The sequence below is a fragment of the Sceloporus undulatus genome, chromosome 1 (assembly GCF_019175285.1).
Source record: "Sceloporus undulatus isolate JIND9_A2432 ecotype Alabama chromosome 1, SceUnd_v1.1, whole genome shotgun sequence".
NCBI lineage: Eukaryota > Metazoa > Chordata > Lepidosauria > Squamata > Phrynosomatidae > Sceloporus > Sceloporus undulatus.
The window spans coordinates 231,417,737-231,442,055 of NC_056522.1; the positions used below are offsets into that span (position 1 = coordinate 231,417,737).

General features: G+C 38.5%; 1 protein-coding gene across 1 annotated transcript; it reads right to left on the reverse strand.

Moving 5' to 3' along the window:
* Positions 1-548: 548 nt before the first annotated feature.
* On the reverse strand, positions 549-24,277 carry UBXN4 (UBX domain protein 4). The gene is made up of 13 exons (XM_042456366.1): positions 23,993-24,277; positions 14,761-14,863; positions 13,367-13,395; positions 11,802-11,920; positions 10,478-10,610; positions 9,766-9,850; positions 7,719-7,773; positions 5,949-6,113; positions 4,764-4,891; positions 4,334-4,436; positions 3,021-3,152; positions 2,655-2,860; positions 549-1,151 (listed from the first exon to the last, which is right to left on the reverse strand). Exons 1-13 carry the CDS (start codon positions 24,072-24,074, stop codon positions 1,013-1,015), a joined length of 1,479 nt encoding a protein of 492 aa, XP_042312300.1. The 5' UTR covers positions 24,075-24,277; the 3' UTR covers positions 549-1,012.
* Positions 24,278-24,319: the final 42 nt, after the last annotated feature.

A 24,319-nucleotide genomic window follows, 5' to 3' on the forward strand; every position in this document is an offset into this window, starting at 1 on the left:
GCTCTTTGTGAGCCTGAGCTGAAACCACTACACATTGTCACATGGGCTGTACTATGCTTTACTTAGTGTTCCTTTGAAGGCATGGTGAGTATGAGTTCAAAATACAGCATCTGATATTTATTTTAAAAACACACAATTTTTTAAGCAGCCAGGGTAGCTACTATGACTGAGTACAGTTCAAAGTGCTGGTGCTTATTGTGTATTTCAGCCCTGTACATGAGTACTTCTGAAGGCAACCAGGAGGGGCACTCTTATTTTGGGGGGCTCACAAAAAAGGCTAAAGAGTTTTAGCACCATCTGGAGTGGATTTTTTAAATCCTATTCATGTGTTTAACTTTTACTGTAGTCTGTTTAAATGTGTTTTAAAGATCCATGTTTTAATTCAGTGTGGATCACTTCAATTGTTAACTGCCCCTTCGCCACCCACTACTGTATCTTGCATTTCTACTCCCAGGGCAACTTACACTTAAATATTTGAACTGATACTTGTACTAACTACAGACAGTAAGAAAGACATTTTCTGAACAATGATCTTACAGACTACTGTCTTTTTGGAAAAAACCTTTATTGAATGCTTTCAAATTAAAAACTACCTGTATTATATTGTAGTTGCAGAAGCACTAAAGGAAAAGAAAATAAGTTATCAAATTCAGTAGGTTTTTTGCTTCTGCTAGGTCAGACTTGTTTTATAATCTGAGTTTCTGATTTTTTCCAAGATCTAGAGTGATAAAAAGTGCCTTCAGATGACCATATGGCTAGATAAGTGTGAAATTCTAAACGCTGATGGAAAATGGGGATTTGTTTACATTCTTTGAGCTTTTGGCAGTAGTTACATTTGCAATATCCAGCTACACAACTGAGTTAACACCTTACTCCATGTGTTATGGTCAGGAATAAGATATAATGCAGGCAGCATAGCCATACAAGCCCACTTGTGCAGCCGAAAGTTTAACAGAAATTAAATCAAGTAAGAAAAAAAAAATCAATGATCATTATATACAGTTTACTCAAACTACATCTGTTGGGTTGAATTTCCATTCCAGGTATTGTTATCATCATCTCCATCATCCTGAGTTCTCAATCGATAGATTTTGCCTTCTTTTTTGAATTCTTCACTCCGTTTTTCCAATACTCGTTTCCTGATTGCTTGTCTAAATAAGAAAGAAATGCAGTTCAAGAACCAACTCCCATAGTGAAAATGCACATAGATGATTTTCTCTAAACTTCAGAACATATTTAGTTAGCTCTGATTCAATTCTAACATTGTTTACATCACTCCCAAATTAACAGCACTTGTAGAGAAATAGCTTGCAAAGTTGCTTTGAAAAAATAGTTACTGTTATTGGTCCAAGATACAAAGAAAGTAGCTGGTTATCATTAGTTTTTAAATTAAGTGTAATTTAATTTAGTTTTCTCTTTTCAAAAAAATAACAAAAGTGGACTGTGTTTCTATTTAGGTTATCTAGAATAAATAAAAAGAATAACAGAATAAAATTGAAACCAGGAAACTTTAGTTAAAGTAACTTAAAATAACTGCTCTGTGCTACAAGCCATGCTCCTGTCACCACAACAACTGCAGAAGCATTTGATAAGGCTACACACTAGCAACAAATAGTTACACTGTAAAGCAGTGAAGTTACTTCTATTATACAACTGTAATATAAAATATTCTTGGGAATAGGAATTAAATATAAGTAGCTAATTGTTCATAAGTAGTTATTACAAACGTTGGCACATTAACTAATAGAAAAGGTAGCTTCCAGGCAGGTGACATTTTAAATACACTTGTTATGACAATCTTTTGTTGTTTATATTCCACACAATTCAATGTCAATGTATAATAAACATGAACTCAAATGAACAACTAAGGGAAGTAGCTGGTATTTTGCAAGTGAACTATACAGTACACTGCTGTCAATTGTAGCCTGGATCATGGTAATTATCTGTTTTAGGGATTATGCTCTCCTTCCTGAAAGATTATGTCAATTTTCCCATATTGTTTAAAATGGAATATCTGTGGCAACAACATGCATGGAAATGCCAATTCATATGGCTGTTTAAGGAAGAAATTGCCTGCAATTCAGGCAAGCTCCAGCTAGTGAAGACATCTTAGAATAGAGGTGAGTATCATGTAGCCCTACAGATGTCGTTGGGCTACAATTCTCATCATCCTTGAACACTGACTCCCAACAATCTCAGCTAGCATGGCCAAAGCCCATCATCATCTAGAAGGCCATACAGTGCCTGCTTTAGAGAAGAATTTAATAGCTTCTGGACTATTCTTGACATCCCTACACTAGGCTTTCAATCACTGATCAAAAAGATAACTTGGGAATGTGTCAATATGAAGGGACAGAACTATCTTGCTGTCAGTTCAAGGATATGTTACCCATGGAAGATAGTATGAACAATCTGTGGGTGCTCAGCAACCATTTCACCACAGAATTATACAGTTGGAAGAGACTACAAGGGACCTCCAGTCTAACCCCAAGCAGGAATGCACAATCAAAGCACTGTTATTATTCCAGCACAAATGAAAGAGATCTTATCTCTGCCCAAGATCCTGACACATATTAATGAATTAGGGGGAGGTGGCAGTTAGGAGCAACCACAAATAAAAATTCAGAGAGCACACGAATCAGTGTAATTGGTACCTGCTTGGCTCTGCAGCATTAGACGAATTAGCCTCTGAGTGCTCCTGCTGATGACGTCCAACAGGAGGCTGGGAAGGAGGAGGGCTGGTAAACAAGAAATTGCTAATAAACCGCCAAACTGCTATCAACGGGTAGAGGATTGTGCCAAGGAATCTCCAGAAATCTCCATTGGAAGACTGTACAACTGCAGTAGCAGGCCTTCCTGCCTATATATGAGGAAACACAGGCAGTAAGAAGCCATTTAAATATTATGGAAAAATTGCATTCAAGAAGAAACTCACACTTGGCATAAATACAAAGTTACTTATGAAGTCCATCAAAAAGTTTGAAAACTTCAGTATAACTGTCTTATTTTTATACCCTTACCGGTAACAGTACTACTGAAGCGCTTGGAGCAAGTTCCAGTTCTAATAATTTTTTCCCATAATCATCTTTGGTAAACTCTCTTCTGGGGAACATTGTCGCCAATGAGAAATTGCCATATGTGTTGCCAACTGTCTGTAACAATGGAAGAAATTCATTAAACATTTTGTACTTGTATTTATGTTCCTCAAGCAAATGGAAAGTACCAGCTGTGCTATCGATGAAATGCTGTTTTATCATTACCTGCCAACTTAATTCTTTGCTTTATGAATGTCATCATAGTTAAAGTATGTCCAAGTTGCCTCTGATTTATGACAACCCTATCACAAGATTTTCTCAACAAGATTTATTCAGAGGAAGTTTGCCATTGCCTTCTTCTCAACCTGAGAGTGTGTGGTAGATCATGGTCACTCAGTGCATTTCCATGACTGAGCAGGGATTTGATTATGTGGTCTCACCGAGTACTAACTAGTCCAACACTTAAACCATCACAGACTCTCTGAATGCATACAAACCATCAAATATCGGCATTGTCATACTAAAAATCTAGAGACATCTGAAAACCCACTAAATGTAGGATCTTACCCAAGCAAGTCATTTGGTTTAACCAACAAATTCAGCAGTAACGACATTTTCAGACAATGATATACAATTGGTATCTATCAACTTTTATAAAATCAACTTACTAAAAACTGAGGTTAGATATCAGTATATCAACAGGCCAATATAAAAACCTACACAAAATCTAATACCACTTGGGTTGAGGTCTGCTTGTTCAACAGAGCTTCCTTTTGTTTAATTTCTCCTTTCCCTCTCAAGTCTACTCTGCATGGTATTCCAACCTTCTAATCTGATAAAGTGTGTGTATGTGTAGGAGTGCAGATGGGTACGCATCCATCCGACAAATAATTGTTGTTTTGTTGAAAGATATAACAACTGTTTTTGATAGACACAAAGATCAAAAATCAATACAAAGCTATTAACTCTCCAGGTTTTTTTTAAAATACAGTGTGTCTTTCTTATACGCTGGAGGTTGTTCCAGGATCCCCCATGGATAACAAAATCCATGGATGCTCAAGTCCCATTAAACATAATAGCATAGCAAAACGATGTTCCTCATATAAAATGAAAAATCAAGGTTTGCTATTTGGAATTTATACTTTTTAAAAAATATTTTCAAGCCATGGATAATTGAATCAGTGGATAAGAAATCCGTGAATAAGGAGGGCCGAGTGTAGTTATCAGCATCTCTCTTAAAATATGATCTGCTCTAATTCCATTCACAATGAAATTTAAAAATACAATTGTTCATTTACCTGTGCAGCAAATTGTCGAGCTTCTTCCAAGGGAGCATCTGAAGGGAAACTGTTAGTAAAGGATGATCCATCTGGAAGGCGAAACTGGATTCTTGCTATAGCACTAGGGAAGGGTACATCAGGTTAAAGAATTTGTTTTGTTTAAAGTATCATCCTTCCTGAGTTAAATTACTTTGCATGTAATTCCAAGTGATGTTCATTTAAAGATGCAGAATGTTGTTTGAAATCTGGTAACACTATCAGTGTGCTAAACTATGTTCAGAATATAGAAGAAACATTGTCTTTGCTAAAAGAAACCAAAATAGTGTGTGAGGAGATGAAATTAACTGCCTGTAGAAACCAAAGAATTCATGGTCCTACAATATGCAAGGTAAACTCTGCACAAGTGAGATAGAAAAGTTTTGGATGGTAGGTTGTAAAAACAATTCACCTTCGTTCTCTCTGGGATGCTTCCTTCCTGGCTTCAATTTCAGCTTGCTTAGCCTGGAGAGCAGCAGCTTTTGCAGCATCCGCTTCTTCCTTTGACCTTGCAAAACGAGCTGCTCTTTCCGCACGATCCTTCATAAGAACAAAAATACATTTGTTACAGCTCTGACTTTAAGTTAATTTAAAATTATTAATACGTTTGCACCTATAAGTATTATCAATGACTGATTACAACCAACCAACTCCATTTAAGTACTGCTAAGTCTGGATCCTTTCTATTTAATACAGCAGGAATGAAAAATGAAATTGTGTGGGAAAATCAGTGAAGGTAATCATTTGTTCTCAATATTTACTAAATTTGTCAAAGAAATATCTGCCACTATGAAATGTAAAAATGATGGAATAAAACCTTCTTATAACTTTACTGCATAAAAAATAAATGCATGCAAATCAAGTTGAAAGAAGTAATCATCCCACTACAGTGGGCCCTTTGTACATGTGGGGGATCCATTTCGAACCCCCCTGCATATGGCAAAAAACGCAGGACCTCAAGTCCTGTTGACTTCTTTGGCCGCAGGCTTGCCATGCACGGAAGCTTAAGTCCACATATGGCAAGCCCGTGTATGGAGTGGGCAGGATGTATATTATGTGCTGGTCAGACCTCATCTGGAATACAGCATTCATTTCTGGGTATCTCGTTTCAATAAGGATATAGACAAGTTGGAGAGGATTCAAAGAGCAACAAGGATTATAAGAGGTTTAGAGAACAAATATATGAGGAAAGATGGAAAAGAGCATCCTCAGCTTGGTGAAGAGAAAACTGAAGGGTGACATTACTGCACTCTTTAATGACCTCAAGGGCTGTCACAGAGAGGAAGGGGAAGGTCTTTTTCTGCTGCAGTAGGACCAGGTTTAATGGTTTGAAGTTACAGAAAGTTCGATTTCTGTAAGGAAGGAATGTTAGAAGTAAGAGTGATTTGGCAATGGAACCAATTGCCTAGAGAGGAGTCTCCTTCTCTGGATGCTTTTGAAATGAGGCTGGACTGCTACTTGCTGAGGATGCTTTAACAGGAGATCCTAAACGAAACAGGGTGTTGGACATGTGACCTCTTCCAACTCTATAATTCTATAGCAGGTTTCAGATTTACTAATGTCACCTAATTCCCCTACTAAACAATCAACCACTTGCCAATGCAATCTGCTGTCTGATGCGTTCCCTAGCAGCTTTGTCTTCAGCCTTTTCTCTGTTCCTTTCTTCTAATAATCGTTTTGTTAGTTCTTCTTCTTGTTTCCTTTTGTATTCTAACATCTCCTTTCCACTTTTTCTTCTTTCAATTTCTCTCTTGATTTCTTTCTAAACATGAAAAGAGAACATTTATTTCAAATATTACAGTGAAGACAGAATATAGTTATGAGGCAAACCAATTTTAAGCTTTCATTAAGCATATTTACATATTTCAAGGGCTACAGTAATTTCAGCTTACAGGACTGTCTACATAGTTCTATCCTGCCCTAACCAACAAAAATGCAATAAAATGCAATGTTAAAAATTTAACTACAGTCTTCCCTTACTCTATTCTAAAAGAGAGCTAACATCTGGCGTCCCTCAGGGCGCCATATTGTCTCCCATGATGTTTAACGTTTACATGAAGCCGCTGGGCGAGATCATCCAGAGACATGGGGCGGGGTGTTATCAGTACACTGATGACAACCAAATTTGTTTCTCCATGTGTCAGTGACCAAGGATGGCATCTCCCCTCTGAATGACTGTCTGAAGTCAGTAATGGACTGGATGAGGGAAAATAGACTTAAGCTGAATCCAAATAAAACAGAGGTACTCGCTATAGGCAACCCCAATCTGGGTATGGAGGTATGTTCATTGGTCTTGGACCGAGTCACACTTCCACTAAAGAACTATGTTCACAGCTTGGGGGTGGTCCTGGATTCGTCGCTTCAGCTGTCATCTCAGGTGGATGCGACGGCCAGGAGTGTCTGTTATCAGCTTCGGCTGATATGCCAGTTGCGACCCTACCTGGAACTGGGCAATCTAGAAACGGTTGTACATTCACTAGTAACCTCTCGTCTCAATTTTCTTCAATGCGCTCTGCATGGAGCTACCCTTGTGCCATAATCGGAAGCTTCAACTGGTTCAAAATATGACAGCCAGATTGGTCACAGGAAAATCCAAATTTGATCATATTACACCTATTCTGAAATCATTACACTGGCTGCCTATCAGCTTCTGGGCACAGAACAAGGTGTTGGTTATTACCTATAAAGCCCTACATGGCCTGGATCTAGCATAGTTGAGGGAACGCCTCCTCCCATATAATCCTTTTCACACACTCAGGTCCTCTGGGAAAAACTTATTGCAATCTAGAAAACTAGATTGGTTGCGACTTCCCAGAGGACCTTTTCAACTGCCGCTCTAAAAAATTGAAATGACCTGCGGGAGGAGATCCACTATATCGCACCTCTTGACGCATTCAAAAAGGCGATAAAAACTGATCTCTTCTGGCGGGCCTTCCCAGACTGACCTCCTAATAGAATAGACTTACCTGCCGACTGAACCCGGCCCCCCCCCCCCATACTGCTACTCTGGTTTTCATAGTTTTAAGTAACGTTATTATTGATGGTATGGTTTTATTGCTCTATTGTTTCATTTATATGTGAGGGAAGGAGGGTTTAAGGATTGGGGAGATTAAGGGATTGTTTTTACTTTTGCCTGTGTTATTTGTCTTAATTTTACTGTTACCTGCCACGATCCTCAAAAAGGGAGAGGCAGGATACAAATAAATATTTTATTAGTCATTATTATTATATATACTCCACACACCTCCATGCCACCATTCTCTGAAGATGCCAGCCACAAATGCAGGCGAAATGTTAGGAATAAATGTCAGGAATAAATGAACATGGCCACATAGTCCAAAAAACCCACAAAAAACTATAGTCTTACCTGTTTTTCTTCTTTCTTTTTCTCTTCTCTTCTTTCTTCAAGTTTTTGTGTCACTCTACATTTTGGTGAGGACAAACAGAAACACATACCACTGATACCTCTTTTTTAAAAGAAATGTTAGAATCAGGAGATCAAGAATAGCTTGGTGTGGTTCCTGGAATCAATTTTAACAAAGAAACTGCTGCTCCAAACCATTTGTCTCCAAGAAATAAAGGCAATAAAGTGATGTTTTTTATGCATGGCTTCATCGCAAATACAAAGGAGACATTATTATTACTATTATTATTATTGTATAAACAGTAAAAATTTAAATTTCTTGTAGTTCATTGCAAAACACCCGCACTCCTTTAAAATATAAAAATATTTGGTTGCACATTGGTAACTATCAAAATATACATTTTACAGAAACTGAAATGCCTGCATTCTTTGATCTAAAAACAAGTAGATAAAAGTCCAAAACACATTGCAGAAATAATCCAGTTTGAGGCTGCTTTAACTGTCCTGGCTCAGTGCTAGAGAATTCTGGGAACTGTAGTTTTGTAAGACATTTAGCCATCTCTGTCAGAGATAGCTCTGGTGTCATAATAAACTACAATTCCTAGGACTCCCTAGCACTGAGCCAGGGTAGTTAAAGCAATCACAAACTGAATTATTTCTTCAGTGTGTTTTGGACCAAAGTCTGAGAAAATACCTAGTCGTCTGTTTTTTATCTCTTAAATAGCCTGAGGATCTTTTTTTATTCTGTTTTAGCTTCATCTGGGAGACTATAAATAGAATAGCCCCCCCCCAATATTTTAACAATGTATTCTGTATAGTTTAGGTCAAGAACGGGGGGGGGGGGGCTATGCCTCATAGAACTCCATTTTGGAGCCCCATTTTGCAGCTTACGGCACTTTTTAAAAAATGTGGGCTGGAATCCTGTAAGGTCTTTACATGCACATTAGATGCCATAATTAGAGTGCTATGCACTGAATCCAAGCACTACGCCCCCAATTCCCATTTACTAGGCAGCAGCATCTGCAATCAATGGGGCAGAAGGTCAGGCACTTAAGCGGCAAGGGAACAGAACCCTGTTGGATTGCAGTGCCAGCTTCCTGATAAGTGGAGACTGGGAGACTTTTATAGGCCCTATGTAGATCCTAAACAATGTTAAAAGTCATAAGTATCTCCAGGTTACACATTTGTAACTGTAATACGGGATTCTGGCTATTATTATTTTTTCACAAGTGAGGGTTTTTTTGCCCTAAAATTAAATCAAAACTACTGTGAAATGGGCCAAGCAAACCCCACTACCACTCTAATAATGCCCACTATCTGCAAAACTCAGAAACAAAACAGAAAACCATCCAAAACCAGATGTGATGCAACACCACTCCTTGTTAAGTTGGAGACATGAAGAGGGGGAGTATTAAGGGTGGAAGTAGAGAAGGAAAATAGCTGGGGCTATGAAATTCTTGTTCCTTAAGATGGTAGGCAGTAAAAGACTGAGGACAAAGGGGGGGGGGGTGTCCCTCTTTACGTTTGTCCTGCCTACTGGAAGCAATTGGAGAGGAACAACCCATGATTCAGGATGTTGCATCCTTATCTATTGGGAAACAGAAAACTAACCAAAACCAGATGTGATGCAAAATAGCTTCTTCTTAAGTTGGAGACATGAGTGGGGAGTCAAGAGGCGAAAAATGGGCCATGTCCCTTCCATGGTTGGACACCCTTGGTTCAGGTGTTTAGCAATATTTACAAAATGATAAATAACAGCCCTCTCCTGGACTAATGCAGTCTGATGGTTATGGAAAGCCTTACCCTATAGGCTACCATATGCCTGCCATGGTCTCATCATCTCTCTCTGCTCCACCTCCACCTCTCTGGTGTTACATCATAATCAGATGTTGCCATGACAGCCACCAAGTGTCAGGGGCACTTTCAGAAGAAATACTCTGAACATGTGATCTTGAAGTTATGTTTGCATACGTATGCCAGTTTTTCACAGAACTTTGTGTGAAGAACAATATCTTACAGAATATATTCAAAGTCTGAAAACATAGCATACCTTTCTACTTTAGCTGTAATGTCATCTGAAGTCTGTTCCAGCCTTCTTTCACTGTCTTCATTTGTTTGTGCCAAATTTACTTCAGCTTAAAACAATTTAGAAATTACAGAATAGAAAAAAGAAAAAAGGATGAAGAGAAAACTTGTATTAAACCTTTAAACTATTGGTATATACATTTTAGAGTGACATTATGCTACACCAAGAAAGAAATCAAGAATCTAAACTGACAAAGACACCACCCTACTGCTTCAACACAAAACTGCTGTCCTGAAAACTTCAATTTTTACATGTTAGGTCCTTTTAAATACCTTATGTTGTTCCAAATGTCCCATGCCAAACTAATACATGCAATCACTGACTTTCATCAGGAATACCTATGTATCTGACTCTCTCTCCACTCACTCCTGTATCACTCTTCCCAGGTATTCAAAAGGACACTGTATGTCTGGCTGTGTTCTGTTCCTGACCCATTACGAGAGACATAAGTTTGAAATACAGGTCACAAATGAGGAGTGGCATGATAGATACAAGCGGCAGCATGGCAGAGAATAGAAAGCAATTAAGGGACTACAGCATGATGAGCAGACTAAAAAGATAGTCAAAACCTACTACTGAAAAGCTGCACTAATTGTTTAAATTAAATATTAATCTTAAGAGCACTGCATATCTCAAAAAGAAAGTTATCCATATGTAGTGAACTACTAACACTTACCAGGTGTTGTTAAATGTGGCCTTCCAGATTGTGCTTCACAGGTGTCAGGTGTTTGGAAGTCCTCTGGGACATTATATAAAGAGGACGAACAAGAAGCAGAACTTTCTACTGCTTCATTTTTTAACATGTGCATCTAAGAAAGAAAGAAGTGTTGACATTCCTAACTGCTGTAGTTCCAAAGTAGTATTTCTGATATCACTTTGTGTATTAAATACAGGGACAACCCAACTTTCCCCATTCCATCCAGTCTGTCAATAGTAAACATAGGCAATAGTGGCATTCAATAAAACACAGTGTAATCCTATACATGTCAGTTCTGGAGTTAGTCCTACTGCTTTTTTTATTTAGAAGAAATTCCAGCAGTGTTCAATGGAGCTTAGTCCAATAAAGTATACAACACCACAGTCCTAGGCTACAGTCCTCAGTTTTTTCAACTGTGGGCCACTGAAATCAATGAAGCTTACTTCCATGTAAGATTCCTGTCCTCTTTTGCCACTATACCCTACTCCTGATGTCTGATGATAATACATAGTGAAGGGGGAAAGGAATGTATAATAATTATGCCACTTTCAACAGTGGAGAATACCTCAAGTCTGCACACTCCCAGGCTGCAAAATTATGGGGTAGCAAACTCCAGACATTTAATTGTGAAGCTGGAAGTAACAGAAGGTTGACTAAGCCAAATCTAATGTGATAATTGAACTAGTTGATTATTAATTTGTTCAACAGAATTTTGAGTGAACCAATATTAGAAGGTTGGTAAAGGAAGTAGCACTATATAGTAAAACACAGATAGTATATGTAAAATGCAATTGAATGGGGGTTGAAACCAAATGAAAATATTACGTGACCATCTAGTTTAACTGGATGGAAAATTCCATTCCATTTGCAAATATGCTATTAGCTTTGTTCAAATGGAATGAGCCAATCATAAAGCTGAGAGTAGTAGGTGTGTGGAATTATGTGATACAGTTGCAGATCAGAACTCAAGAACTAATAATAGATGGATCATAAAGCAGCTCTCATCCCTAACTTGTGATCTGTCTTGTCCTGAAGAACTAAAATATATCAGGGAGAAGATATAAAGTCCATTTGTAGAGCCCACTAGAAAAAAAAACCCAGTTATTCTTCTAGCAGAACTCCTTGCTATTCATATTAAAATATCTCTGTACACAATACAATATAATTGTTGAATTGAGCAAAACATAAATATGCTTACAATTAGCAAGAGTATATAGATTCAGCAGTTCCACAGAACAGTCATCTTTTGTCTGGTAAACACAATTTGCAAGAAACACAATACTGAAAAAAACAAAACAGTTACCTGTTTGACTTTATGAATTCTTGTAATAAGTTCCTCTGCAGAAACACTGCCAGCAATTACTTCCAAGGGGACTCCATTGTCTCCTATAAAGAAACTGGATGGAACACACACTACAGGATCTATGTAGTAATAGTAAAGGACAGTTTATTGCTTGTTTGGAAATTGGAAAAGAAAATCAACTATTAGTAGTAAAGTGAGATGATTTCAACACGTAGGCTAACAGATCATGAAGCAAACTGGTGTTTCCAACAGAAAACTATCATGATTCTCTACACAGAGTTAACAAGTACACCAATTAACAACTATTTTGCAGTTTCCTCAACAGAAACATACAATTATTTTTAGAGTTTGTTTTCCATATATCCTTTCCAGTGAATCAGAGCCCAAATTAAAAGAAGCACTTATCAGTTCTGCCAAAGAACAGTTGGTCTGTCACCCTGAGATTCTTCTGTTGAACAGGAATCATACATGTTGATTCTAACCTGCTAGACCATGTCTAAGCTCAGTCTAGTCCATCATTATGTTTCCAACTGTAGCCAATCAGGTACCTATAGAGATCTTATAATAGACTGCCATTGTCATCCTTTTTATCTGCTACCAAGAAATAAACTACCTTAGTACATGTGTTAAATTTCAGTACATGTGTAACAAATGTTGATTTAAGCCTTTTATAACCATCTCAAGCTAGTGGCCATGCAAAATTTGGAAAAGCTATTTTTTTGAATGACAATTCTCCAAATTCCCTAGGCACACCATGGTTCTAAAAGTTGGTGTCCAAGACAATATCTTTTCAAAACACTATTGTTATTACCACATTTTGTGGTAGCAGCTGTGTCTGTGAGATGGTGCTCATGTGACTGACATATAATCAAAGATGTGTAACTACACTAACAACATGGTAATCAGGTAGCATGATAGGATGATTAAGAGAAGTTCAACCATGCTGCAACAATACTTTCATGCGAAGAGCTTCCTGCATGTAAAGATGCCTCAAGGTTTCAGTTTTTGGTAGATACGTACATCCTTAAAATAAGCAGTCCTTACATAAAACTAAGAAAAACACAGAATGAGAATAATTGTGATAAACGTTTTTGGAAAGCACCAATTTATATAGTACCATAGGTGCACACACTGTAAGTTCTGCTCCAAGGAGTTTACAATTTAAAATGTGACAAGGGGGAAACAACAGAGGGAGAGAAGAACAGGGGAGGGAGAATCAAACAAGGAAGTAATATTAAATTGTTTCAGTTACATATGCTTATCTTAACCATGGTTCCAGTTACAGTACACAGGTGAAATGGGGGTCATGACACAGATTCCACAGAAAACATGGGATCTGAGGAGAGATCTAAATTAACTAAGAGATGTGGCATCAGGCAAGTAATCTCAGAAGGACAGCATCTTCTGAGGGAGTAAGAGTTCCTATTGTTTGGCCTTGTAACAACCAAGTTCACCAGAAATGGCAATGCAGTGCTTCCACATTGGTCCATTTGAGTAATTTTTGAAGCAAATTATCTTTCATCATTCTAAAATGGAATAGTTAATATCATCAGTGCAAAGGATACAGATCTGTGAGAACTGCAGGCAGGCTTCACTGTATAAAAGAAAGGATCTGTTTAGCAAACCATTCTAATCATCTGCCTTTGCATGAAATATTCAGTGACTGCTGAATGTATGACTGCTAAAACATTTGTACCTTTACAACACTGTACTGGGATTAAGCAATACCATGCTACATTAGCATACTACTGTAATAGTATATGTGTAATCATAACCAAATATGTCATTTTCTAAATAATTATACAAACCATTTTGCAAAGGGATCTTTTGTAGCACCCTTGAAACTGAGTAACTTAAGCTTTCTTAGACTTAAGTCTACTTCCTAAGACGTATTTAAGGAAGTACACTTAAGTTTACAAAAGCTTATTCTTTCTCTCAGTCTCAAAGGTGCTATAAGATCTCTTTGCCTACTGATCCAGACTAATACAGCTCTGTCCCCGAATAATAATGATTTTAGACAGGCAAGTCATTTTTGCGGTACAAGGTAAGATGGAATTAAGTCCCCTTCCACTACTTATTTGGCTTTCCTACTTTCTAAACTGTTTCCATTCAACTTTATTAAGAAAACATACTTTTGAGAACACACACTGGGCCCCTGGTATCCGCTGGATTTTGGTTCCAGGGCTCAGTATGGATACTAAAACTGTGGATGCTCAAGTCCCATTATACACAATGGTGTCCCTTGTATAAAATGCCAAAAATCAATGTTTGCTTTTTATTTTATTTTTTTAGAAAGTATTTTCAAGCTGTGGATGACTGAATCTGTGGGTGCAGAATCCATGGATATGGAGGGCCAACTGTATAATTTTAAGGGTATAGAACATCACACACACCCTAAAAAAGGCAGCCAAAGACAGGGTGGAAGGAAGAGTGCCAACCCACACGCTGTATGCATAGTGCAAGTCCCACCAGCAAAAGCACTTGGGAAGGAAGAAGTGACGAAATGGGTGTGCACACACATAAACATGCTGCTTAACCTTTTCCTTATGCAATACTTCTCCACTACAAATCACCTTACAAGGAAGGAACTAATCTTCTGGCAAATGAAGGTGAAAGGTGATTTGATAAAACAAGGAAATAAAGTGCTATACCTTCCCTGTTTTTCAGCAAAAGAAAACTTTAGGTCTCCCCACTAATAAGTTATTTCCTCTCAAAGTGGTGTATCATATGGAGGGGAAATAAAACAGACCCTAAGTCTTCCTATAAGTATCATGGCTTTTAACTTTCAGAGTGAAAAGATAAATGAAAGCCAGAACTTTATTTGGCTGATGATAATGCAGTAAAATGTAACACCTTTTTTCTCCATTTATAATGCCTTTCAATAGCTGAACCCATGTTAGAGAAATGTGTCACAAAAAGTAAATATTACTGACAAACAAAACAAAAGAAGTTGTCAAACCTTTTGGTGTCAATTTTAATAGCCACAAAGCCATCTGTTCCTGCCTCAGTCACTTTCTCATTCTCCCAGCTGGCAGCCATCTCTCTGGACTGTTCATCATCCCCTGTAGGGAAAAAAATTCAACAGATGCAAATATATACTGACCACAAAGTATAGTGTATTAGAAATGCAATCCTATCTGCAACACCTAGGCATGATTTCATAGCAAGGGCAATCATATCACTACAGTATTGCATCAACATTAAATCCAGACCAAAAGGATGTCACAAGCAGAAAGCAGGTGCAACCAAAACACAGCAAGTAGCTCCAGGTGAGCCAAACAAGAGCAATGTGTAAAGGAGAGGAAAACAGTCTCACAAAAATGCCACAAAACTATTTAGTGCTCAGGTGAGACATTTTCAGTTCAAAATTGATGCCACTGTGCTAAAAAAATATATTCAAACTGCAGTGGATGAACTCTGTCTTAATTATTTTGTTGTGCTCTTAACAAATTACATTTTAAGCCATCCATTTAACACTAAAACACACCAAGGATGTACACTTCTATGAAACAAGATAGGGTTTACAAAAATGGAAGGGACAAAAATGTCCTGAAATCTTCCTGTACAACAACAGAAAATTATTTTAAAATTTATTACATTTGTATTCTATGACACTCCAAGGACTATAAAGTATTATGGCTCCACTAAGCCTTCTAGCTCCAGCCAACACTTTATTGTCAATGAACATCACCAACCTTCTAAAGATTGTCCTAGAATTTTTGTTGCCTTGTCTCCCCTTTTTTTTTTGTTCACATTTAGAGAATTCCCATGTACAAAGAACCCAACCCAATATGTATATCCCCATTTCACAGTACAACCGACAAGCACAAAATTATCCGACATTAGAAAATAAGCAGATCAAGCCATGGTTCTATTTCTAAACTGGACCTTCCCAATGGGGGGAAAAACACAACTATTTGATAGTTGCTAATTGACTAGGTTGTATCTAAAACCACGTGCTCATCAGTATATTGGCAACCATTGTTGAAATGGATTCCTCCACTCGACAGCCCCTATACATCATCAAAATGTTCTCTGGAAGGTAATGAGAACTTCAGCACATGTGGGGGTGGGTGGGAGCAACAATAGGGAACAAAAGGAAGTCCTCTTGTCCACGCAGAAGTTGTCCCATATGACATGGGATGCAGCTCATTATATTCTGTATAATTTTCTCAAATACAAATAGTTGATATTTATTTTATAATCTCTTGTCCCTACTAAGAGCAATCACTGAAGCAAAACAAGACAACACACACACAGGACAACAGATTTAGATATGTACAATGAGGCTTGTGGAACCTCCCTCCCTCTTTCTTCCCACAGCAGCACTCCTGAAAACATTATAAAGAAAGTTGTCTCCCTTGCTGAACATAGTACAGAGGTAAAGAGAGGTACATGAAATTAGACAAAGGTTTGTATATTTATCTGCAATTACAGTGGATCCTTGTTATACGCTGGGGTTTGGTTCCAAGATCCCCCGTGTATAACAAAATCCGTGTATGCTCAAGTCCCATTAAGTATAATGACATAGCAAAATGGTGTCCCTAATAAAAAATGGAACATCAAGGTAAATTTATACTTTTTTGGAACATTTTCAAACCGTGTATGCTTGAATCCGTGTATAAAAAATCCGTGTATAAGAAGGGCCGACTGTACTTACCAGCAAGGGAACTACTGATAATGACACTAAAGCATAAACATGTAGAAAACAACACAGACCTGCAGTTTCTCCATAACATAATGTACAAATTTGATATGTATAAATTAGATATGAATTTTCAGACATCATAGATAAAGAAAAGAAACAGTCAAATCATTGCAAATTCACAGGAGCAATATCCAGCTTTAGTAAACAAAACATAATGGTATGAAGTCAAGTATCTTTATTTTTTACCAAAGTTTATGAAGGACACGGTTGTCATATATCCAGTACAACCCTTGAATCTGAGGAACTGGTACCTGCCACTTATCCTTGTCCAAAAAATATGTTCTCTCTAGGCATTTTCTAGGTCCTCTAAGGGGATTCTATGATATCCTTCCAACAGAAGTTAACCACAGAGTCATGCTGGAGGACCTAGAAATGCTTAGAGGGATGTTTTCTCTAGCTCCTCTAGCATGTTCTATGTCAACTTCCTTTGGATGTCCTTTATTTCAATAATGCTAACTATTATCTGTGGTTCTGCATTACCACAATAAATCCAGGAAGATATCCGGATATGGTGGTCATGTTGTACTACAATCCAGCCATCATGTTAAAATAGAAATCCTCCTGTTACTGATTTAATATGTTTCAATCTGAGATCCTGAACAGAAATATACTGTTAAAAGTTCAAGCTCCCAATCTTCTATTGGAATTCAAAAATTTAAATTGATATATGATATAGTGAACTATATGAATAATTATATATATCCAGAAAGATTTTGGTCATAATTTCTAAAAGAAGCCCAAGAGACAAGGGAGTATCAAAATCAGTTGTGATATCTGCTTTCAAAGCCAGAGAAAAGATCTAGCTAGATTACAGCCACAGCCCTAAACAACAAAACAGAATGTCAAGAAATGAAATGTTCTTGACTATTTCAGATGATCAAACTGCAGGAATTAGCTGAGAAATTATGTTCTGAACTGAAAATTAATTGTTTAGAGTTTTGTGGTCTCATAACAACTTTCTCTCTCTCTAAATCGTCAACTAAATATCTTTTAGCCTATTGGTTAGATTTCTTCTTTGATCAACCAACTGTTCTGTAAATCACGCATCAGAATATCCCAGAAGGCTTATTTTATAGCTGTGAGATTTCTATGCTTTCTAGTCTTTTAAAGATGACTTCAGTGTATTTTAAGATCTACTAAGATCAACAGTAAAGTAGTATTCAACATTTTGAGCCCTCACAATCTATAACGCAAAACAGAAGTTAATTTCTGCACTGTTAATAATACTTAGATATGAATAACAATGACAACATTTATATATAACATTCGTTCCACCAAAGGGCAGAACATCAAACATATATAATCAAAAACAGACTATAAAACACAAGACTATAACATGCTAAAATACTAAAATAATATGCCTGGCAATAATGGCCCGTGTGTGCAGACTGAAAGCTCCTACAGTTATCAATGGTGAGGAAAGGATCATATCCCCTTGCAAGTCCCTGTTTACAACCAGAAACTGGAATTCTCTTGAGTCAGTACTCAAATTATACCTTGGCTCCTTTCTTTTTTGTGTCCTTGTGTGCTTTAAGAAGGCAACTATGGAAGGGCACAATTCGGCTAAACTTCTAAGTTACTTGATGCATTTGTATCTAGTCCTTTATCATGGAGCCAAAACCAATAAACATGGGACTTGGAAGAAGTCTCCCATTTAAGAACTGACCTGATTCAGACCTGCTTAGCTACAGAAGGGTAGTTACATTATAGATACCTTTGGTGAGATTCTGGGAATCAGTGCAAGAGGCTTAAGAATTCCACTGAGCTTTTGATTTACAGTATTTGTTTTCAATGAACAAGAATTCCAGTTTATGACTGGAAAACACAAACAGAATTGTTTTTCTTGTTTAAGTTCCAGTTAACTAGAGCAGCTGTAAAATCAAAATATCTGATTGGATTTACTGTTTACTGTTTAGTTTTCCATCTAACTTTCACTAACATACTGAGATTATGTTTTCACTCTCTCACTAACTATATAGCTCTATAAAGGAAAAAAGTCACTACAGACTGTGACACATTTGCAGATATAAAGTAAAGCACACTGGAATGAGAGGAATTAGGTGAGAAAGTAATGTCAATAGGCTAACTGGGATCATTTAATTGTGCTTAAAAACAATACTATTGACAGAGGAGGGAAGGTGTAGAAAATAGCTAAGACAAGTCAACTGCCAGCACAGCTACAACTGCATACTCCTAATTTATTTCCCCAGTGAGAACCCAAAGAAAAAAACAAGGAGCTCATATGTGTTGATTTCCCATAGGAATGTTCCTCGTGTAACAAAGTACAAAGGAAATGTAGGAAACATATCATATACAAACTCACTACAGGATGCTTGTGTAGAAGAACATTTGTAAAATGCCACGTACTGTATTTTCTTTAACAATGAGAAGATCTTGATGATTTTAATAGTCATCTAGTAGGGACATACTCACAAACATTCTGCCCTCTTCTGAACTGTTCAAGACTTTTCACCAGTTTGATGGGATCAGTTGGGCATTTTGTATTGGCCTAGTGTATTTTGAGATCTGACTATTTTCACTTCCATGGTTATTTTTGTCAGTGTTTCAGCATGAACTTTAGTCCCTTTTGTGAGCTGTGTTTGAGATATAAGGACACCTCAGACTGCTAGCCATATCTGCAATCTTTTCAACTACTTCTTATTCTGATATAAAACCCTTTCATTAAGATGCTTTTTTAGGGTTTATTATATTACAAACTAGAAAACAATAGAGATGAGCAAACAACAACAATAAAAAACAATTACCAAACAAACAAAAACATAAACAAACATACATGGCTATAATTCCCCACTCCCTACAAAAGTAATCCAGTTCACTAAAATACAATGTCCAAAAAAATTTTTTTAAAATGCTTCTGATGTATCCAAAACAAACAACTGTAGGCCAAGAGAGAAATTTATCAAGTTAGAGACAATTTCCTAGTGACAGTAATGCATATCTGTCAATTACAATAAAGGCACTACCAGTGCTTAATAGGAATAAGATGTCAGTCAGGTCCAACTTTGCAAGACTCCAGTAAGAGGATCAGTTTTAAGAAAATTCTGCAAACTTTCCAGACACTCTCTATCATATCTTGGGCACATAACAATATTTCCTCATCTTGCGCTGTCAGTTAAGATAAACCAGTACACACTAGGATGAGGTGGAGAACTGTTGGCATCTTGACCGGATTTGGCCAACATCATCTGACCTGCAGCTTCTCTTCCCCACCCCCCTTCTATAACTAAGTTTAGAAGACTCACTTGGGTACTATGTGGGATGAGGATGAAGAGGCATCTCTTCCTTTCCATCCAGAATGGAAATACAGAATGCTGTCACATGAGGAAGAAACAGATCACTCTGTTCCATCTTTGACAGCTTGTTTGTCCCTTGCTCCTCCTTCTATGACAGCTGAGAGGAGGAACAGAACACTGTGTTTCTTGTGTTCAGCAAGAAAGGTTGTGGCCTAGGAAGAGGCTGGCAAGCCAGAAGTTCCTCCTGATTGATTTAAGCAATTGTTTAGGTTATCATGAACAAGCCATATTGACCCTTAGGTAATGTGTGAACCTATCTCCTTTATTTCTTAATGCCTAAGATGAAACCTTTTGTTTTCACTTTTGACTAAACATATCAGGAGGCAAGAGTTTATTGTAACTTGCGTTAGTCGTGAAAAAACCAGGTTTTTGTTAATCTACTTATCATGGTTTAACTATAGTTTAACTAATCAAATTTAGAAATAGATCACATATTCCTAAGGTTGTCTGCACCAAGAACCTGTGGTTTAGGTCTTACACACAGAGAGAAAAAACATGAGCCTGGAAATGTGAGAGCCCAAGGCTTGTACTATTTGTGATGATTATGTAAATCAAGGTTTATGTTAATCTGAATCAGACCAAGGTCACTGTCCATCAGCCCCTGTAAATGGCAGCTACTTTAAAATGTGTACTGAAATATTCCCACTGTCGGTATCCATCTTCAGTGCAGCACAATCTGGTAACTTAAATTTAAGTTTTATTTATTTATGGAATTGTTTAATCCTTTTTAAAGGGGGGGGGAATTGTATATATTGTATTTTTTAGTAAGGTTGTACGCCACTTTGACTGTGGAAACAAAAAGTGGGATATAAATTAAAGTTTTATTTATTATTTATGGACTTGGGGTAGCTGAAAGTCAGAGACAAAATGTTCCCTAAGCCAATGGCACAATTAAGTACAATAACTGCACACTAAAGCACAAACAAGCTAAGGATTTAGTGCTTTCTTAAAATAAGTAAGAACTGATACAGCTTCTTTCATGTGCTTTACATAGTATAATAAAGGGATTAACAAAACTATTTTATTCTGTAGATAAACTTTGATGCGTAGTTCTTATGCTACACTTGACATATGTAGAGCTGCTACTTTTTATAAGTACCCAGCAAGTGATAAATATTCTTCAGCTATAAAAATGATACTGGCATGCACTAATGTAACCCGTGAACACCTAGCTGCAACTAATCAGTATCTGTTAGCTAACTTGGCTTTCTGCAAGCTTGTTAGTAAACCCAAGGATACTCTAATAAACTATAAACAAACCTCTAGTCTTATTTAACTGCTAGCCTTTCAACTGCCCAACAGTCCCAAAAACACTGGCCACAATCGAATTCAAACATGTTTGTGTCCCAATGCAATTGGAATGGTAAGTGCATGCCTATTTCTCATATATAAAAATTGATTAGCTTTAAATTGTTGAATGTTATGGGGTCACAAAACACACTAATTTCAACAGGTAATGCAACTACTGAAGAAGTGCAAGTGTGTAGATTTAACAGACACCTGCTAAATTCCTAATGAACTATGGGAAGCTTTGTAAGAACAGAGCCACATTCACACCACTGATACCAAAGCCACCTATGCATACTGACAACAGCTAATCTACCATTTACTTTTTATTTACAAGTTTATTTTAGATGTAATCTTGTAAATAGGGGCTGAATAGACCCTATACAGAATCTAGCTGTTCTAATTACAGTATTAACTATTAATTTTAAAGTAGGAATAGCAATAACAAAACACAGAACCACCTAGATAGCACAGTGCACAGATGTGAAAAGAAGATCTTATTATGACACATTCCTGAACCCCTGCATGTCTAAAAGCGTGATATGTAGTGAAAGAACTTTTAGAAGCTATGATAGCACAAAAAGTGGTAGAAGATTGGGAAAGAGAACAAAGGGGAAGAAAAGTAAAGACACGGGGAAGCTGTGAAAGATGTAGAAGGCATGTGTCTATCTCACACTAAGATGCTTAAGAGCAAAATAGCATGGAACAGAGGAGATTACCATTATGGTTTTGTAACTTGTTTTAGGGGGTAGAGGTTTATGGTCAAAATACCTGAAAGACTGCCTCTTCCCATATGATCCGACCAATATAAGATCTTCAGCAGAGATCCTGTGCTTTCTCCCACCGTCTTGTGAAGCTAAGCTGGTGGATGCCTAAGACAGGGCTTTCTCTGTAGCAGCACCCCAACTATGGGACTTTCTCCCATGGGAATTCAGGCTGGCTCCAGCTTTTGAGTTTCTGGTTCTTAAAAATAGGGGCGGCTGCTTTGGTGGTCTTCAATCCCCTGTGGGTTTAATACTATTTTAAAGAGGACATTTAAGTCTGTTTTGAAATGTTTTTATTTATACAGACATTTTAAATGTTTTCAAATAAAATAACAGAGCACAATGAAAGAACAGAATTGTTGGGGGGCTACAGTGATGACACTGTTACGTGGAAGATATAAAACAGTCTGGGGAATGGCAATGACATGACTTGTGTTCTTGAATGTATTCTAGGAAGACAGAGATTAAAATGTCACCTAGTTTAATACAGGGTGGCTCCACCCAGACAGGCGGATAAAATACTGATGTGGCATATAGCATAAAAGAAATTAAACTTGGGGGGAAAGGAAGAGGCTACATAATATCACATAGGAGGCCACTTTAATACAGCATGGAAATTATTTTAGGTATCTCACACTCGACAGAGTGCCTGTGCTCCCCACAGGCTAGACATGCGCAGGTCACTGGGCCTCCAGGGCACAGGCCTTTCCAAATAAATACTACCTGCCTTTGCCTCAGGCACCTTCAATTTGCACATGGAATGGAGCCTTAAATCAAACTACCCAGACCCCGGTCAAATTTAAGTTAACAAGCCCTTTGGGATGCATCCCTGCAAAACTCCTCACATCAGAGCAGCCTTCAGCAATATCAACTTCAAGCCTCTTCACTGTCCATGCGCAAGGGCATTTTATTTCCTGCTCAGCATGGCAAACAAAACCTCCCAAAAAGAGGACACATTATCAGGAAAATAGTGTTATCAGGCCAGTGTTAAGAGCCAAACCACCTTGTTGTTGTTACACGTCTTCAAGTTGTTTCCAACTTATGGCGACTCTAAGACAAACGAAACCTTTCATGGGGTTTAACTTGGACCCAGGCGTGTGTGCGCGCACACACACACACACACTCTCTCTCATACATGGTGTTGTTGTTGTGAGCATTCAAGTTGTTTCCAACTTATGGCTACCCTAAGGCAGTGAACCTAGCATAGGGTTTTCTTGGCAAATTTCCTCAGAGGGGGTTTGCCATTGCCTTCCCCTGAGGCTGAGAGAGTGTGACTTGCAGAAGGCCACCCACCAGAGGGGGGGGGTTACGTGGCTGAGCCAAGACTTGGGCCCTGGTCTCCAGCGTAGTAGTCCAGCACTCAAACCACTGCACCACAGTGGCTCCTGATACATAAACAGACGCTTATATGTACAAACACATACACACTCATCCCTCCGTATTTGTGGATTTGATTAATGTGTTCTCTCTAGGAATTCCTAGGCCCTCCAGTGCAACTCTATGGTCCACTTTAACCAAAAGCCGCCCTAAAAGACCTAGAGGTCCCTAGAGAGGAGGCTCCACTCGGCATCTGTAGCTCCTCCAGAGCAAATCTGTGGCAGATGTTGACCAGAGAGTAGCCCCGGAGGACCTACAGAGTCCTAGAGGGTCCTCTTTGTTATTTGCTGTTTCCCCACATTCCCTAGACCCAGCGAATGCGGAGGGACAAGCGCAGATACATGTAGAGACACATGCACACAGACACTCACAAACATGTATACACACACACACTCTCCTCATACACACATACATGCTGGCCTCTCATCCATATACACACACAAAGACATACACCTACACTATATGTATATACACCGGCACAGACACGCTGGCTCCTGATACACACAGACAGACATGCACCTGTATATACACACAAACACACCCATACACGCTGGCTCCTCATAGAGACACACACGTACCGCCATATATACAAACATGCGCTCTCTCTCTCTCTCACATATACAGACACACAGAGAGAGAGAGCCACAGCGAGGCAGCCATGTTGTGCGAGGAGCGTAGCAGCCCCAAGGGCGGGCCATGGAGGCCGAGGCGAGGCATGGCGGGTGCTTGTGGGTGCCGTACCTTCCACGAAGACCACGAAGACGGCGCTGCGCTGCTTGGCGGCGGCAATGGCGGCCGGGATGGCGCCCGCGAACCACAGCATAATGGCGGGGGCGGCGGCGGCGTCCCGGAGCGGAGCAGAGGAGGGGCGTGGCCAGAGGGCGCCCTTGGACGCCGGGGGTCCCCCTCCCTCCTCTCACGCGGCCCCCAACTCCCCCCTGAGGCTGCCAACGCCTCCGCGGCCCACTACTGTACTAGTCCCTTCCTTCGCTCCGTCCCTTTCGCTCCCTTCGGTGCGCATGCGCGTCACAAACGTCAATCAGTTCCCCCCCTCGATGCGGACGGGAT

Coding starts and splice junctions, on each gene's coding strand:
- UBXN4 (XM_042456366.1), bottom strand. CDS start 24,074: ATGCTGTGGTTCGCGGGCGCCATCCCGGCCGCCATTGCCGCCGCCAAG. Junction 9,851..10,477: donor GCCACATTTAACAACACCTG/GTAAGTGTTAGT, acceptor AATTGTTTTAAG/CTGAAGTAAATTTGGCACAA. Junction 4,892..5,948: donor TCAGACAGCAGATTGCATTG/GCAAGTGGTTGA, acceptor GTTCTTATGAAG/GATCGTGCGGAAAGAGCAGC.